At 58.5% G+C, this 14,550-nt stretch overlaps 1 protein-coding gene across 1 annotated transcript in view; it reads right to left on the reverse strand.

The window, feature by feature from the left end:
* The window catches only part of LOC144167947 (uncharacterized), a 32,802-nt gene extending 30,161 nt beyond the window's left edge, over positions 1-2,641 (reverse strand). Inside the window, exon 1 of the mRNA XM_077697065.1 lies at positions 2,387-2,641. Within this exon, the coding sequence (XP_077553191.1) occupies positions 2,387-2,641 (255 nt within the window). The remainder of the gene's footprint in view (positions 1-2,386) is intronic.
* Positions 2,642-14,550: the final 11,909 nt, after the last annotated feature.

A 14,550-nucleotide genomic window follows, 5' to 3' on the forward strand; every position in this document is an offset into this window, starting at 1 on the left:
AAAACAACGCATTTTTTTATTTTAAGCGCAAGGAGCTTGAGTTGTGAGCCCACAAAAACACATTTATCTGTATTTGTAGTTGCTTATTTCTCAGCACTACTTAATCACGCAAAGAAGGCTTGCATCAGTAGTGTAAATCACTTATTTGACTTTTGTTTGCGCCCGCACGAGTGTCCTTCTGAAGACGCAATCTCTTGTGTGGAGCTGTCCTTCATGGTCCTCTATAACGTTGCAAGAACGTGCGTTATAAGAGACGGCGCCACTCTTTCTGCCACCTCGCAGTTTCTCACTGCGGCAGGGCCCGAGCTTCAGTTCAGCCGTTGTGCGATGGAAGGAAGGAGTGAGGGCGCTGGTCCATCTGTGCCGACTCTACCGAGCTGGTTATGTCAGCATAACCGGGCCTAGCCGAGCGAAGCCGCAGCCATTTTTTTACCTTAATTTGCAGCCTTTAAAAGGCTAGTCACCACTGAAGGAAGTAGGCGTTTAGCTGCCAACACTCTCACATGCAGTCCAAGGAGAAATGCATAAAACTGTCGTGTTTTGCCTTTAACCTTCTTCATTCATATGGCTAGTACAAAACTAGGGAAATATAGGGTTTAGAAATAAAACGCGAAGAGCCATTGCGTAGTTAAACTAGGTCTCCTTCACATTTTGAAAAAAGCGAACTCTGCCCTCCCCTTTCCTCTGTCTAGACAGAGGGCATGGGGGCGGGGTGCTCATGTGGAATCTTTTTTGGGGGGGTGTAGGAATCCTCTTGAGGGGGTGTGGGGGGGGGGGGTTGGGGGGGTGTGTATAAATCCCTCTTGCACTCTTAATATGATGTGAGGAAGAGGGCCACGTTGCAAACACAACTTGAATACGGCAGGAGATTGCACTGGAAACACATGCTGGAGGCCAGCTGGGTGAGGGGTATTCTTCGTCGTAGGAAGTGCTATCTCAGAAGATATAAACGATGCTACAGATGCCGAGGGCTAACCATTGCGCTTTTTATCGGTAGTGAGTGAGTGAGTGAGAAGACTTTATTCGATCATCCGGCGGACGACTATCCTAGCCCCACGTGGGGAGGGTAATCGCGATGCGGCCACACATCATCTCGGCGTGGTGTCCTTTACTCAGCGAGCAGCCCTCACTACTCCCGCCTTCTGGCACCCGCGCCTGCCCCTGTGCTGGGGTGGTAGCGAGCACCTGGCGCTTTCGCTCGGGCGCTGCTTTTCGAGGGCAGCCGAAATCCACTGGACGGCCCGTGTCTGTTGTTCCCGTTGGTCGCTTCCCGCAGCGGCCGCAAGCCACGGCGGGATCGTCGTCACTGTCCGTGCCTCCCTCGGATTTTCTGCACAGTCCCACAAAATGTGGGCCGCAGTAGCCCTTTCCGATTCACACACGCGACACGAGTCACTCACATATACGCTAGAGCACACGTGCACGTGTTTCACGAGCACCGGCGGGGGTAGCGACCCAGTCTGCAATTGCCGGAACGTCACCGCCTCGCTTCGGGTCAGGCCCGGGAGAGGCAGGGGCATAGTCCTGCGCCCTAGTCTATACCAGTTCAACACTTCACTATACTCCGTCATCCTGTCTTTGGCTTCGCACCACCACTCCTTCGTCGAGTCGGCCGGTTGGGCGGGGCGGTATGTGAGACCTCGCGCCGCCTCGTTGGCCGTCTCGTTGTGGTTTGCGTTGCCTCGGGCTGACACGTCCCTTCCCATGTGGGCCGGGAACCACTTGATAGTCACGGCTCTGTTCGTTGGGTTCACCGCGCGCAACACCCGCGCTGCTGCCACACACACACTGCCTCTGGCGTAGTTCCGCACCGCGGTCCTGGAATCGCTCAGCACGGTCGTGCATCCGGGGTGGGCGAGGGCCAGGGCGATGGCTACCTCCTCGGCCTGATGCGCCGACCGTGTCCACACGCTCGCCGCCGCCTTCGTCTCGCCGGTGACCGCACTGACCACCGCCGCGGCGAAAGCTCCCCTCCTGTCCTGATATTCCGCCGCGTCCACATATACGGCACCGCTGTCTCTGGCGTGGAGGTCGATCAAGGCCCTGGCCCTTGCCGCCCTCCGCTCCCTGTTGTACTGAGGATTTACGTTCTTCGGTATCGGGCACACTTGCACGTGTCTCCGCACACACTCTGGTACCTCCGCTCCTTCCGCAATCTCCTCGTCCGCTTTCCCCAGCTCCAAACCTAGGTTACGGAGCACCTGCCGGCCGGTTCTCGTGCCCGAGAGCCGCTCCAGCTGGGCCGTCTCTGGGCTTCTGCAATCTCCTCGAGAGTGTTGTGCACCCCCAATGACAGGAGCTTCTCCGTGTTTGCACAGTCGAAAAGCCCGAGTGCGGCCTTGTAGGCCCTTCGTATGAGCGCGTTGATCCTGTTGCGCTCGTGTACCTTCCAATTGTGGAAGGCCGCCACATAGGCAATATGGCTCACGGCAAAGGACTGGACCAGCCGCGTTAGGCTGGCCTCCTTCATGCCTTCGGCCCTTCTGCTCGATACCCTCTTTATGAGGCGTATGGCCGTGTTGACTTTGGCCGTTAGGCGGTTGATGGTTTCGCCATTGCCTCTGCCTCGCTCTAGGAGCATGCCCAGCACCCGGATCTTTTCGACGTGCGGGATCACCTGGCCGCCGCTCGTTCGTATCATGATTTTCTCGCTGTCCCTTCTCGAGTCTCGCTTCTTCTTTCTCACTCCCTTCGGTGGCACCACTAGCAACTCCGACTTGCTCGGTGAACACACCAGCCCCGAGCCGTCCAGTTGCTCCTCGATGGCGTCCACCGCCGCCTGTAGCGTGTCTTCAATGTGGGCGTCGCTGCCTCCCTTTACCCAGAGCGTGATATCGTCGGCGTAGATGGTGTGCCTGACCCCGCTGACGCGCAAGAGCCGTTCAGCCACTCCGATCATCACTAGATTAAACAGCAGCGGCGAAATGACCGACCCTTGCGGGGTCCCCACGCTGCCAAGCTTCTTCTCCGGTAGCTCAAGGTCGACAGCGTGTATTTCAACCATGCGACCCGACAGAAAATCTCTGATGTATCTGTATGATCGCTCACCCATGTTCAGCCTCGACACCTGCGCCAGGATCGCAGAGTGTGTCACCTTATCAAAGGCGCTCTGCAGGTCCAGGCCGAGCACGGCACGGTTGTCCCTCGTCCTGGTGTTGTCGTCCAAAATTTCGCTCTTGAGCTGGATCATAGCGTCCTGGGTGCCTAGCTTGCTCCTGAAGCCGATGACCGTATCCGGGTAGAGCCCCGACTCCTCCAGGTACCGCTGCCACCTGTTCATCAGGACGTGCTCCAGCACCTTGCCCACGCAGGACGTGAGCGAGATGGGCCGGAGGTTTCCAATGTCTGGCGGCTTGCCCGGCTTGGGGATCAGGATGGTTTTGGCCGCTTTCCACTGCCGGGGAAGAGTCCCAGCCCGCCAGCAACGGTTGTAGTAGTCCGTCAGGCTCGCGATCGCTGACTCGCCGAGATTCTTCAGCACCTTGTTCGTCACTCGATCTGGTCCTGCCGCCGATCTGGTATTGAGGTCATGCAGGGCTGCTCGGACCTCGCATACCTCAATGTCTCTGTCCAGGTTCGAGTTGGCCGCACCCTGGTAGTCCGGGTGATGCACCGTCGGGGTGGCCGGCAGGTATTTGGCGTCCAGGCGCCTTCTCACCTCGTCCTCCTCGCATTCCGTGACCGCTGCGTGCATGATCCTGGTTAGCCGCTCTCGCTGGTGCGACTTGGTCCTGGTTTCGTCCAGGAGGTGTCGCAGCAGGGTCCACGTCCTGCCGCAGTGCATCTGCCCGTCCGCCGCGCTGCAGATCTCGTGCCATCGCTGGGCGCACAGTGTTGTGCAGTGGGCCTCGATTACTCGGTTTAGCTCCGCGATCTTCTTGCGGAGCTTCCTGTTGGTGCGCTGGGCTTTCCACCTCGTCAGGAGGGCTTTCTTGGCCTCGATGAGGTGGGCCAGTCGGTTGTCCACTCGCTCGATACTGGCATCCGTCTCAATCTCTCTGGTCGCTGCTGCGGCCCGCTCCATGAGCCCCGCCGTCCACTCCTCGATGTCCTCGATCACCACCGTCTCGCCCGGTAGGGACCCTCGGAAGGCGTTCCAGTCGGTGATTTTGTGCGCCCTGACGCAGTTTCTGGAGTTGGTGGCCGTGTCGCCGCTGCTGAGCGGGACGGCGATCTCCACGATGTAGTGATCGCTGCCCAGCTCGTGCCCCGTGTTCCGCCAGCCAAAGTCCCCCGTTTCCGCATTGTCGCTGCCGCCGCTCCGAACGAACGCGAGGTCCGTCGTCGTGTCTCGGGTGACCGAGTTGCCGATCCGCGTGGGGCCCGCCGGGTCGGTGATCAGGGTCAGCCCAAGGTCGGTCGCGTCCTGCAGGAGGTCCCGGCCCTTGACCAGTGTCCTGCTATAACCCCAGGCCTGGTTCGACGCGTTAAAGTCTCCGCATACGACCAGTCTGTTGCTCGGGCCGGCGATGCGGTTAGCCTTGTGGAGCAGAGCCTTGAATTTCTGTTTCCTGTGTGCCGGGCTGCTATAGACGTTTAGTATGAATGTGCTTTCCTTCCTACTTTTCTTCCCGGTTACCACCTCGACGAAAGTGTGCTCAATCAGGCTCTTCACGCCGAGTACCTCGTGCTCTAGGAAAGTGATGCCCTTTCTCACCAGGGTGCAGGCCCCTCTGCCGGTGCTGCCGGTAGTGTCCCGCAGGCTCGGAGGGCTGACGCTCGCCTTGTAGCCTGGGAGCTTGACCTCTTCGGTAAGGGTATCCTGCAGTAAGATGACGTCGGGCCTCACGGTTGCCTGTTCCAGGTGTTGCTGCAGGACTGCCTTCTTTCTGACGAAGCCGTTACAATTCCACTGCCAGACTAGGAGGCCTCGCGTGGTCCCTACTGCTGTAGCTGATGTTGTTGCTGCTCTATCCATGCTTGCGGTGGGTGGTGTTGCTGGCTTGGTACTTGTACTCCTGACGCCTGCAGCGCCGCCATGATTTGTTGTAGAGCGGTGTCAATGTTCGCAAAGTGTTCGTTGACTGCACTGATTGTCAAGTTGTGTTGCTCTTCCATTCTGTTGAGTTTCTTGTTGATTCTCCGCTCTTTGAGGCTTTCGGTGGCTCTCTTCTTGGGCACCGGTCCCGCCGCCACGGTCGTCGTCTCGTCTTCCACAGTCTCCTCTTCCATAGCCTGAGGGGCTGCGGCAGCCGGGGTTTGCGCCCGCTCCGCCTGTTTATGCGGCGGCTGCTGTTGTCGCCGCTCGCATTGCCGCTCCTCCGCCAACTGTTGTGTCGGCGTGGGTCGTCCCGGTAGACCCAGCTTGAGCGCCATCACTTCCTTGTTGGACTTGTCCAGCGCTGCCACGAGCTCCGCTACTTTTCTGTTGAGTAACTCGTTTGCTCTGGTAAGCATGACTACGTTCTTCTTGAGTAGCTCCATCTCCTCGTCCCTCTTGTCGCCTTTCTTGACCCCGCTCGGCCCTGGGCTCTGCTGCAGTGATGGACCCCTCTTCCAAATTCCTGCTTTGGTGGCGTCCGCCCAGCTTACGCGCTCTCCTGACTTGGATCTGCCGCGCTGGCGACTCGCGCTTCGGCCCCTGCTGTTCTTCCTGGAACGTGATGTGCTCCGCTCGGTAGCAGCTGTTGTTGCTCTCTCCACTGGCGTCCTCAGTTCCGGGAACTCGTCTGGGTTCGGCAGCTGCCGTCTTGCACGCTGCTCCTCCATCTTCCTTTCCCACTGCCGCCCGGGTCACCACGTAAGGTACCTTGTACCGATGCTTGCAGTCGCGATCGCCTGTTGGGTGTGGCCCCCCGCAGATCCTGCAGTTGACCTTACAGTCGTGCCCCTCGGTCGGGTTGTTAACGCCGCAGTCGAAGCACACTTTAGCACTGGGATTGGGGCATACGTCCCTCCTGTGTCCGACCCTACCACACTGTCTGCACACGTCAATGTGCTTGCGGTACAGGCTGCACCGGAGGAGTACCGTTTCATAGCACACATAATTGGGCACCTTCAGCCCCTCAAAGGCCACGATCACCGTTGTCGTATTGCCAATGCGTTGCGCTCCACGAGCCAGCGGGTTGCGCGGGTGGACGATGTTCCGGTGGATTTCTGCCGGCGTGTCCTCCACTGGAACTCCTGGTAATATTCCCCTCACCGTGCCGTCTGGCGTAGTTTGGTATGCTCCTACCTCATGTACGCGATCTCCAATGCGGATGGACTGAATTCTGGCGTAGGCCCGGGCTCGTCCCTCGTCTGGGGTGCTCACCACCACGATGTTCTGGTGTACATTCGGGCAAAACGTGTCTGCCGCGCCGTCTTCCCTTGAAACCCTCGCTGCCGCGCGAATGGCCGTCGCCACGGTCGCCTGCGGCTTGGCAATGTTTAGGCCTCCCCGAGGCCTGACGACAATTTTGATGTCCTCGCTTGGTAACACATTCGGCATTTTAGACGCCCTTGCCGTGGAGGCGATGACTCTCTTGGCGTACTGGTTCCTTTCTCGAGGCCGAGATTGCCGCTCTGGTGACGCCTGCCGCGCAGCCTCCTTGCCTTGGATCTTAGGTTTTCGTACCACTTGCGTCCAGCCGGGGCCTTCTTGAAAATCCTCGGTTGTAATTTCTTCTCCCTCCACTTCTACTTGCATCTGACTAATGCCGGGGCCAGAAGCCGCAAAATCCTCCACCGGAGACGCCGTCTCCCTCGTAGAAGAGGAAGCCATTACGTAACCGCCGCTGGCCGGCTAACCCTTGATTTAGGGTTACCGTGGCCGCCGCCGCTTCGAAACTTCCCGGGGTCGTAAAATGAAAATTAATGGCTTGCCTGGGAAAAATTCGGTCTCCCGGTGATCGCGTGGAGAATCTCTGTCGATTGGTACCAGTTTCGTTGGCCTTGAATGCACTTGGCGCGTCAGAGGACCGGTATTTGCTGGAGCCGACGTGAAGCACGACTGCATCGGTTGGCCCCCTGGTGGCTTCCTCCTTTTTATCGGTACATCTCTTTTACATTTATGATATATGACACCTGCTCCTACGGGAGACGCGTAGTTGCCGAAGCTGTCAACAGATGGCGACCGCTGAGCGACCGCGAGAGAGAGAGAGAGAGAGAGAAACTTTAATCACAGTTGAAGTGAGCATATTTGTGGTCGGGGTCTTCAGTCCAAGACTCCTTTGGTACGACCGGCTGTCTTCGCCCTTTCTGCTAGCAAAAGCTGCGTTTCAGGAGAAGAGCTGGCCAGCGTACTCTCCCACTGCTCGCGTGAGGGGTTGGAAATGGGGGGAAGATCTGGGTTCAGTTGACATTCCCAGACAATATAATACAGCGTGCCTGGTGCTTGGCAGTGACTACATAGGGTGTCGTAAAGAGTAGAGTGGATGGCGTGTAGTCGTGTTGGGTGGGGATAGGTATTAGTATGTAGTTGTTTCAGGATGACTTCCTGTTCTTTCGTGGCCTGATCGGTGACTGGGGGATAGAGTTGTCTCGTTAGTCGATAATGTTGGGTGATGTCGGCGTATGTGAGGAGCGGTTGCCAGGTTCGCTCCGACTCTTCTTGCGGTGCCCGGTAGGCGAGTTCTCGGGCCAGGACCTGTGCCGTCTGGTTGCCGAGAAGAGCAGAGTGGGCCGGGGTCCAAATGATTGTGACCGGCTTCTGCGGTGGCCGTTGAAGCAGAACCCGAAGCGCTTGTTTTGAAACCCTACCTGCTTGGTATGCTCGGCAGGCGGCTTTGCTGTCCGTAATAATTACGCTGGCCTTTGTCTGGGAGAGGGCAAGGGCGATAGCCGTCTCTTCAGCATGCTGGGTGTTCGACGACCGAAGCGTCAGACTGGAAAGGAGGTCGGTTGTGGAGGTAACGGCCGCCTATCTTATCCCGTACCTCGCGTATTCCGCCGCGTCTGTATATACGACGTAGTCTTGTCCTCCGTACTGTTTTAAAGACGATAGTCTTTCTTGGGCTACTTAAACCCAGAAATTTTGGTCTGCCTGTATGTCTGTCCGTCTGTCGGTCTGTGACTCGATTCAGCCACCCGGCCAAAGCAAAAGAATGCCTGCGCAATAGTCTTATATAGTCACAGCTAAATCTACCCGTCTTGGTCCGCTGTAATATTCATACTTGTCAACATTGTTGAAGAAGAACAAGACATTACGCAAATATGAGACAACAAATCATTACAGAAGTGATATTTGCAGTGTTCCTTTATAAAAATTCAAACTTGCTTGACATTTGCGAAATTAAATACTTCATCAACTGCAGAAAAAGAATTCACTCCGCCATCGCCTGCTGTCGCCCGCGCCACTATAGCTTCTGGCGCCATTTTAAGAAATCAACCGGCAACAGTTACGCAAGGTTCCACTAGATAGTTTTCACGTTCTGCTTGCAACGCACGTGAAGTAGGGAAACGCGGTTCTATAAACGTTGAAGTAGGACTTCAGAGAGCGTCGCCGGCTGGGTGGTGGCTACCCAGCGCGGCAAGAAGCGTACGACCATCGCCGGCGCTCCGCAGCAAGCGCCGACGACCAAGCCCGGTAAGAAGGCAACCCAGCCAACTCGGGCACAAGTGATTAAGAAAGTTAACGCACAGTTTGCTCGGGCAGCGCGCATGCCGAGCGTGCCACGTGGCGAATGCACCGTTGTGGTTAGACCTCGCGGGGGTCTGATCGTGGGCAAAACGATGATGCCGGTAATGGCACAGGCGATCGCAAATGCGGCGGGAATCGGTCCCGAGGTGATGCACGAGGACACGATTTGCCCTAACGTGGCCCAGAATTTTATCGTGATCAGCACCCCGAGCGGGGATCGGGTGAGTCGCTACGCGGCCATCCGCAGTCTCCGAATCGGAGATCAGGACTACGAAGTGTTCGCGTACGCCGCGGCACCCGAAAATACTGTGAAAGGAGTGATCGGCGGCATTCCGCTGAGCGAATCGCCGGAGATGATCCGGACGAAAATCGTCAACATATACAACGGCACGGCGCTCGAAGCGCACCGAATTGGGAATTCATTCTCGGTGATCGTACTGTTCAAGGGGGACAAAGTCCCGCCTTACGTGAAGTATTGCGGTGCAATGATCAAGTGCAGGATTTACCGCCAGCACAAAGAGGTCTGTAAAACGTGCGGTCAGTTGGGGCACCGGAAAGACGTATGCCCGAGACCGTACGTGGCGGTATGCTTTGCGTGCGGCAAGGCGAACCCGGGTGCAGAGCACAAGCAGGAGTGCAAACCCCGATGCAAACTGTGCGGAGGCCCGCATCCCACGGGCACGGGAAACTGCCCCAACAAATTCAAGACCCCCTACCAAGTCAGGAAGAAGGAGCACGAGCGCAAGATGGCGGCGTGGAAGCCGGCGGCGAACGAGGGTAAAGTCAGGTTCTCCAGGAAAGACGAACTCCCGGAACTACCGACGCGAAAACAATTCCCCGAAGAGAAGGAAAGGGGGCGTTCCGCGAGTCGCGGCCGCTCCTCTTCGAGGGAAGAGCGTTCCGCCAGTCGCGGGCGCTCGGGAAGCCGGAAGGGGCGGCGCGAAGGCGCGCGCAGCTCATCACGTGACAACAAAGTGGCCTGGTCCGAGGTTGCCAAGGGGCGGAAACGCTCGGCGACGCCGGCCAGGAAAGCGAGCAAGACGCCCGCGGAAACGAGAATGGAGCTGCTGGAGAGCACGATAAGGCAGCTGCAAGCAACGATCGAACAACAGCAGAAGCTGATCGCAAGACTCAGCACGCAGCAGAGGCCGGAGGAATGGCGACTTGGATCGACGCCAAGACCGGCCACGCTGACGCCAGCGGCGGTGGCTGCGACGAGCGCGACCCAAGGAGAGGAGGACGCGAGCCGCCAGAAGAAGGCGAGGAAAATCTCCGAGGTGGAACCCGAGAATGGAGAAGAGGAGACCATGAACGAAGGAGGCGAGGAGGAAACGGCATCGGTGGTGTCGGTTACCGCACCGGCCTCGCAAGGTGAACTGAACTGCGGTGCGAGATTCCGCAAGATCGAGAAGCGACTAAACAAGCAAGATCAGAAAATAGAGGAGCTGTCCAACCGGGTCGATAGGCTGGGCGCCACAACCAAGGCCCGCATTGGCAGGCTGGAGCAGGAGATGAAAGAGGAATTTGCGAGATTCGAAGAGCGCATGGAAACGCGATTCGAGGAAATGAAGGATTTCATTGTCCAGTTCCTGAGAGAGGAACTAAGGGCTTTCAGCCAAGGCAACCGCAGATCTACGAGATCTATGGTCAACGATCATGGACAAGAATAACACCAAGTTGAAGATCTGGCACTGGAACGCCAACGGTTTCCGGTGTCGGAAAGCGGTACTGCAACAACACATCCGTTCAATGGCAACGCCACCGGACGTTATCATGATTCAGGAAACGCATATGGAACAAACTCCGAAGTTGCAGGGCTACAACGTGCAAGCCGTGCCACCCAGCGCCCAGAGCAGCACCAAGGGAGCGGCTCAGGGGGTGTGCACCTTCGTTCGCAGGGGCATAACCCTCGTCGAGCTGGACAAGTTCCTGGACTGCGACACGGCGCTGGAGCTGTGTGCGACCGAAGTGGTGATCGGCAGGAGGAAACAAGAATCCATCTTCCTGGTGAACGCTTACAGTAACCCACAACACCGAAACCAGAGGTTCCGAAGCCTCTTTCAAAAGACGCGTAAGAAGATCGGAAGCAAGCTGGCGCTGGTCGCGGGCGACTTCAATTCGGCACACAAGGAGCTGGGCTACCCCCGCACGACAGCCAAGGGACGGAACCTGCTCGAAGAGGCAGAGGCGGCGGAATTCGAGCTGATCTCGGACCCGCAGCAGCCGTCGCGAATCGGCACCTCTACGGCCAGGGACACCACGCCGGACCTCGCCTTCGTCTATCTCCCGGAGGCGAGGGACGTCCGCTGGAGAAACACGGGGTTGAACCTGGGAAGCGACCACCAGATCATAGAAGTGGAGATCCCCCTGCGGGTCAACGCGGGTGAAGAACCGAAGCGAAAGCACAAGATCACCGACTGGGAGGCTTTCCGGCGGCAGGAAACTCCGGCGGTCATCGATGACATAGGAAAGTGGACCGAAGGGCTAGCGAGCGCGGTCGAGCGTGTGAGCACCGAGATCGAGATCGACGAGTCGATACCCAACATGGACTCCCGACTCGCGCATCTGATGGAGGCGAGGCAATCTCTGCAGCGCAGGTGGAAACAGAGAAGGCACAGCAGGGCGCTACGAAAGAAAATCGCGCAGCTGGGCAGGGAAATCGAGCGCCACAGCCGGAAGCTTTGCGAGCAGCAGTGGCACGCCGTGTGTAACGAAGCGGACGGCCAGCTGCACGCGGGCAAGACGTGGAAACTGCTTCGGCGCCTGCGGGACGAAACGGCGAGCAAGTCTTACCAGCAGCACAGACTCGCGCAGATCCTGCACGTGGCCATCAAGAATCACGGGGAGGATGAGGTAAAGAAACGCCTCAACGACCAATACCTACCCGAAGGCGAGCAAGCACGGCACCCCGAGTACGGCGGACCCGACAACCCCGCGCTCGACGCCGACATAGAAGAGTGGGAAGTACGCCGAGCGGTACAGGAGCTGAACTGCAGGTCGGCCGCCGGCCCCGACGGGATCGGCAACAAAGCCCTGAGAAACTTGAGTGACGGAGCCATCACGGCCCTGACCGGCTACTATAACGAGTGCTGGCGGAGAGGCGAGCTACCCAAACAATGGAAGCACGCCAAAACGATACTTATACCCAAGCCCAACAAAGCTCCGGGACTCGAGAACCTACGCCCGATCTCCCTAACGTCGTGCGTGGGGAAAGTACTGGAGCACGTGTTGAACAACAGATGGCAACCGCACATGGAGAGAAGCGGCGCGTACCCACCGTCCATGCTGGGCTTCCGGGCCCGGCTGAGCACGCAAGACGCGATGCTGCTCCTCCAACACGATCTGCTCGAGACCCCCCACAAGACCGATGTGAGGGCGGTCCTGGGCTTGGATCTAAAGAGTGCCTTCGACAATGTGAAGCACTCGGCGATACTGCAACAGATCGAGAAACTCGGGCTGGGAAAGCGCTCGTACGATTACATCAGAGCCTTTCTGTCGGGCTGGACGGCTAACCTGCAGATCGGGCACCTGACCCTAGACGAACGCAAGCTGGGCAGCGTCGGAACCCCGCAAGGAGCGGTAATCTCCCCGTTCCTGTTCAACGCAGTGATGATCCCCGTGGCGGAGAGACTGTCGCAAATGCAGCAGATCCGTCACACGATATATGCGGACGACATCACGATATGGACGACGGGGGGAACCGTCGGGCACATGGAGGACTCGTTACAAGAGGCAATCGCCACGGTCGAAGACTGCCTCCGGGGCACGGGACTGCGCTGCTCGCCACAAAAGTCCGAGCTCCTGATCCTGCCACCGACCGGATACTGGAGAAAATCCGTCGGAGGGGAGGCCGAGAAAGTCGTGCTTCGAACAACAGACGGTACAGAAGTCCCGCACGTTAAGGGCCTCAGAGTCTTGGGTATGCACCTAGACTCTGGGGGCGACAATCACACGGCCCTGGAACGGCTCCTGACGAAGATTGGGGTGGCCACCCGTCTCGTCAAACAGGTATCCACGAAGCACAGCGGCATGCGGGAGGCAAACCTCCTACGCCTCCTGCAGTCGTTTGTGCTGAGCCACGTCGCGTACGTAGGAGCCTTCCACGCGTGGCGGAGACACGAAAGAGACAAGATCAATGCGGCGATCAGGAGCTCCTACAAGGCGGCGCTGGGACTGCTGCAATGTACCAGTAACGCGGCCCTGGCAAAGTTGGGCATACATAACTCCCTGGAGGAAATCGGGGAGGCCCAACGGGCGGCGCAGATTGCCCGCCTCGGAACGACCGCGACGGGAAGAATGATACTGCAGAGCGTCGGGGCGAGTCCAACGACGACCGGGGAAGATCGCGAGGACCTGCCCGCAGAGCTAGCAAGATCACTGAGGGTGCCGCCGCTCCCGCGGAACGTGCATCCGGAACGAAACGAAGAGAGAAGACTCGCGAGGGCGAGAGCCCTGGCGGAGGCGCACAAGGAAGACCAGCGGGCGGCCTACGTCGACGCGGCGGCGTACGGCGGTAAGCCGGGACGCTACGCAATCGTGGCGGTCAGGGCGTCCGACGGGGAGATGGTGGCAGCCGGCAGCGTCCGGGCGACCACGAGCGAACAGGCAGAAGAGGCAGCCATAGCGCTGGCGCTAAGAAACTGCCCAGAGATGACTACAATACTCAGCGACTCCCGAGCCGCCGTGGCAGGCTACAGCCGCGGTCGCGTCGGAAGACCGGCTGCGAGAATCCTCCCGAGAGGAAAGGAGACCGTAACAACGCTGAAGTGGTTCCCGGCCCACGTCGGAGCCCTCCCCGGCGGTACGCCCAACCGCAACGAGGGCGCGGACGCCGTCGCGCGAGAAATCGTGCACCGCGCGACGCCCCCCCGTGCCCAAGCCCTGCGGGCCCTGCGGACGGAAGACAACATGGAGCCCCTAGCCGGCTACAGTGAGATACTGGCGTGGTACAAGGAGGGACGCCGCGAGCTTCCCGGCCCTCATCGGGGCTGGGGAGGCACGAGGGCGTGCTCTTCAGACAGCTACAAGTCGGGACAGTGTTGACGCCGGCACTGGCCCGGCACATGTGCTCGGACATTCCCGGCGACGGTGTGTGCTGTGTGTGCGGGGTGGAACTGGCCACCCTGGCCCACATACTTTGGAACTGTGACGAACCTGTGCGGGGTGTGCGGGGCCCCGGCCCGCTACCACCGGACATCGAGAAGTGCATCCGCTCGACGGATGAGGGCGACCAACTATACGCGATCCAGCGGCTCGAGGAAGCCCTGGGCCGGCAGAAGCGAACGGGAGACCCTCCTGCTGGGGGAGCGCTCCCTAGTAGCCGAAGCCAAGGCCTGGGTACCCCTTGAGGCCCAGGGTAGGCGGGGGCGGTGAAGCCCTGCGTGGTGAATCCCGCCCCCCTCGCAGGATTTATTAATAAAGGTCATTTTCTCTCTCTCTCGCCGTACGCAGCGTTCGCATCGACACACCCGGTTTGGAGCAGTGGAGCGCGCAAAATTTAAAATGATTAAAGCAAACATTTGGCGTCTTTACCTTGGGAGGAGCGCGACGCAAGAGGAACAACATGAGAGGTGAGCGGTAAAGCGGAGGCATTTACTTCGCAAAATTTGATAAAGACTATCGTCTTTTGACGTCATTTGCAACGAAAGGAGCAGATACGTGGCCAATTTTTTCTAGCGAAGTTGCTCTTGCTAGGCGTCTTCCCTCATGATGTTGAGGGGCCATGTTCCGGAGTATTGGACGGACAAGAATTCTGGTCCTTAGTTCAGGCGGGATGTCCACTTCGTCTTCCGTGATGTGCGGCGCCGTGTAACCAAGCGTAGCTAGCGTTTCCCTACCCGTTGGGCTTGCTCCGAGTCTTACTTTCTGCGCCGTTAGGTGGGCCTCCATGAGCTCTTCGATGGTGTTGTGCAGTCCCAAAGCCGTGAGTCGTACCGTAGAGGTGCTTGGAGGAAGTGCCAGGGCTTGTTTATATGCCTTTCTAAGAAGGA

The sequence above is a fragment of the Haemaphysalis longicornis genome, unplaced genomic scaffold, assembly GCF_048455015.1.
Source record: "Haemaphysalis longicornis isolate Haplotype H1 unplaced genomic scaffold, Haemaphysalis longicornis Haplotype H1 scaffold_2, whole genome shotgun sequence".
Lineage (NCBI taxonomy): Eukaryota > Metazoa > Arthropoda > Arachnida > Ixodida > Ixodidae > Haemaphysalis > Haemaphysalis longicornis.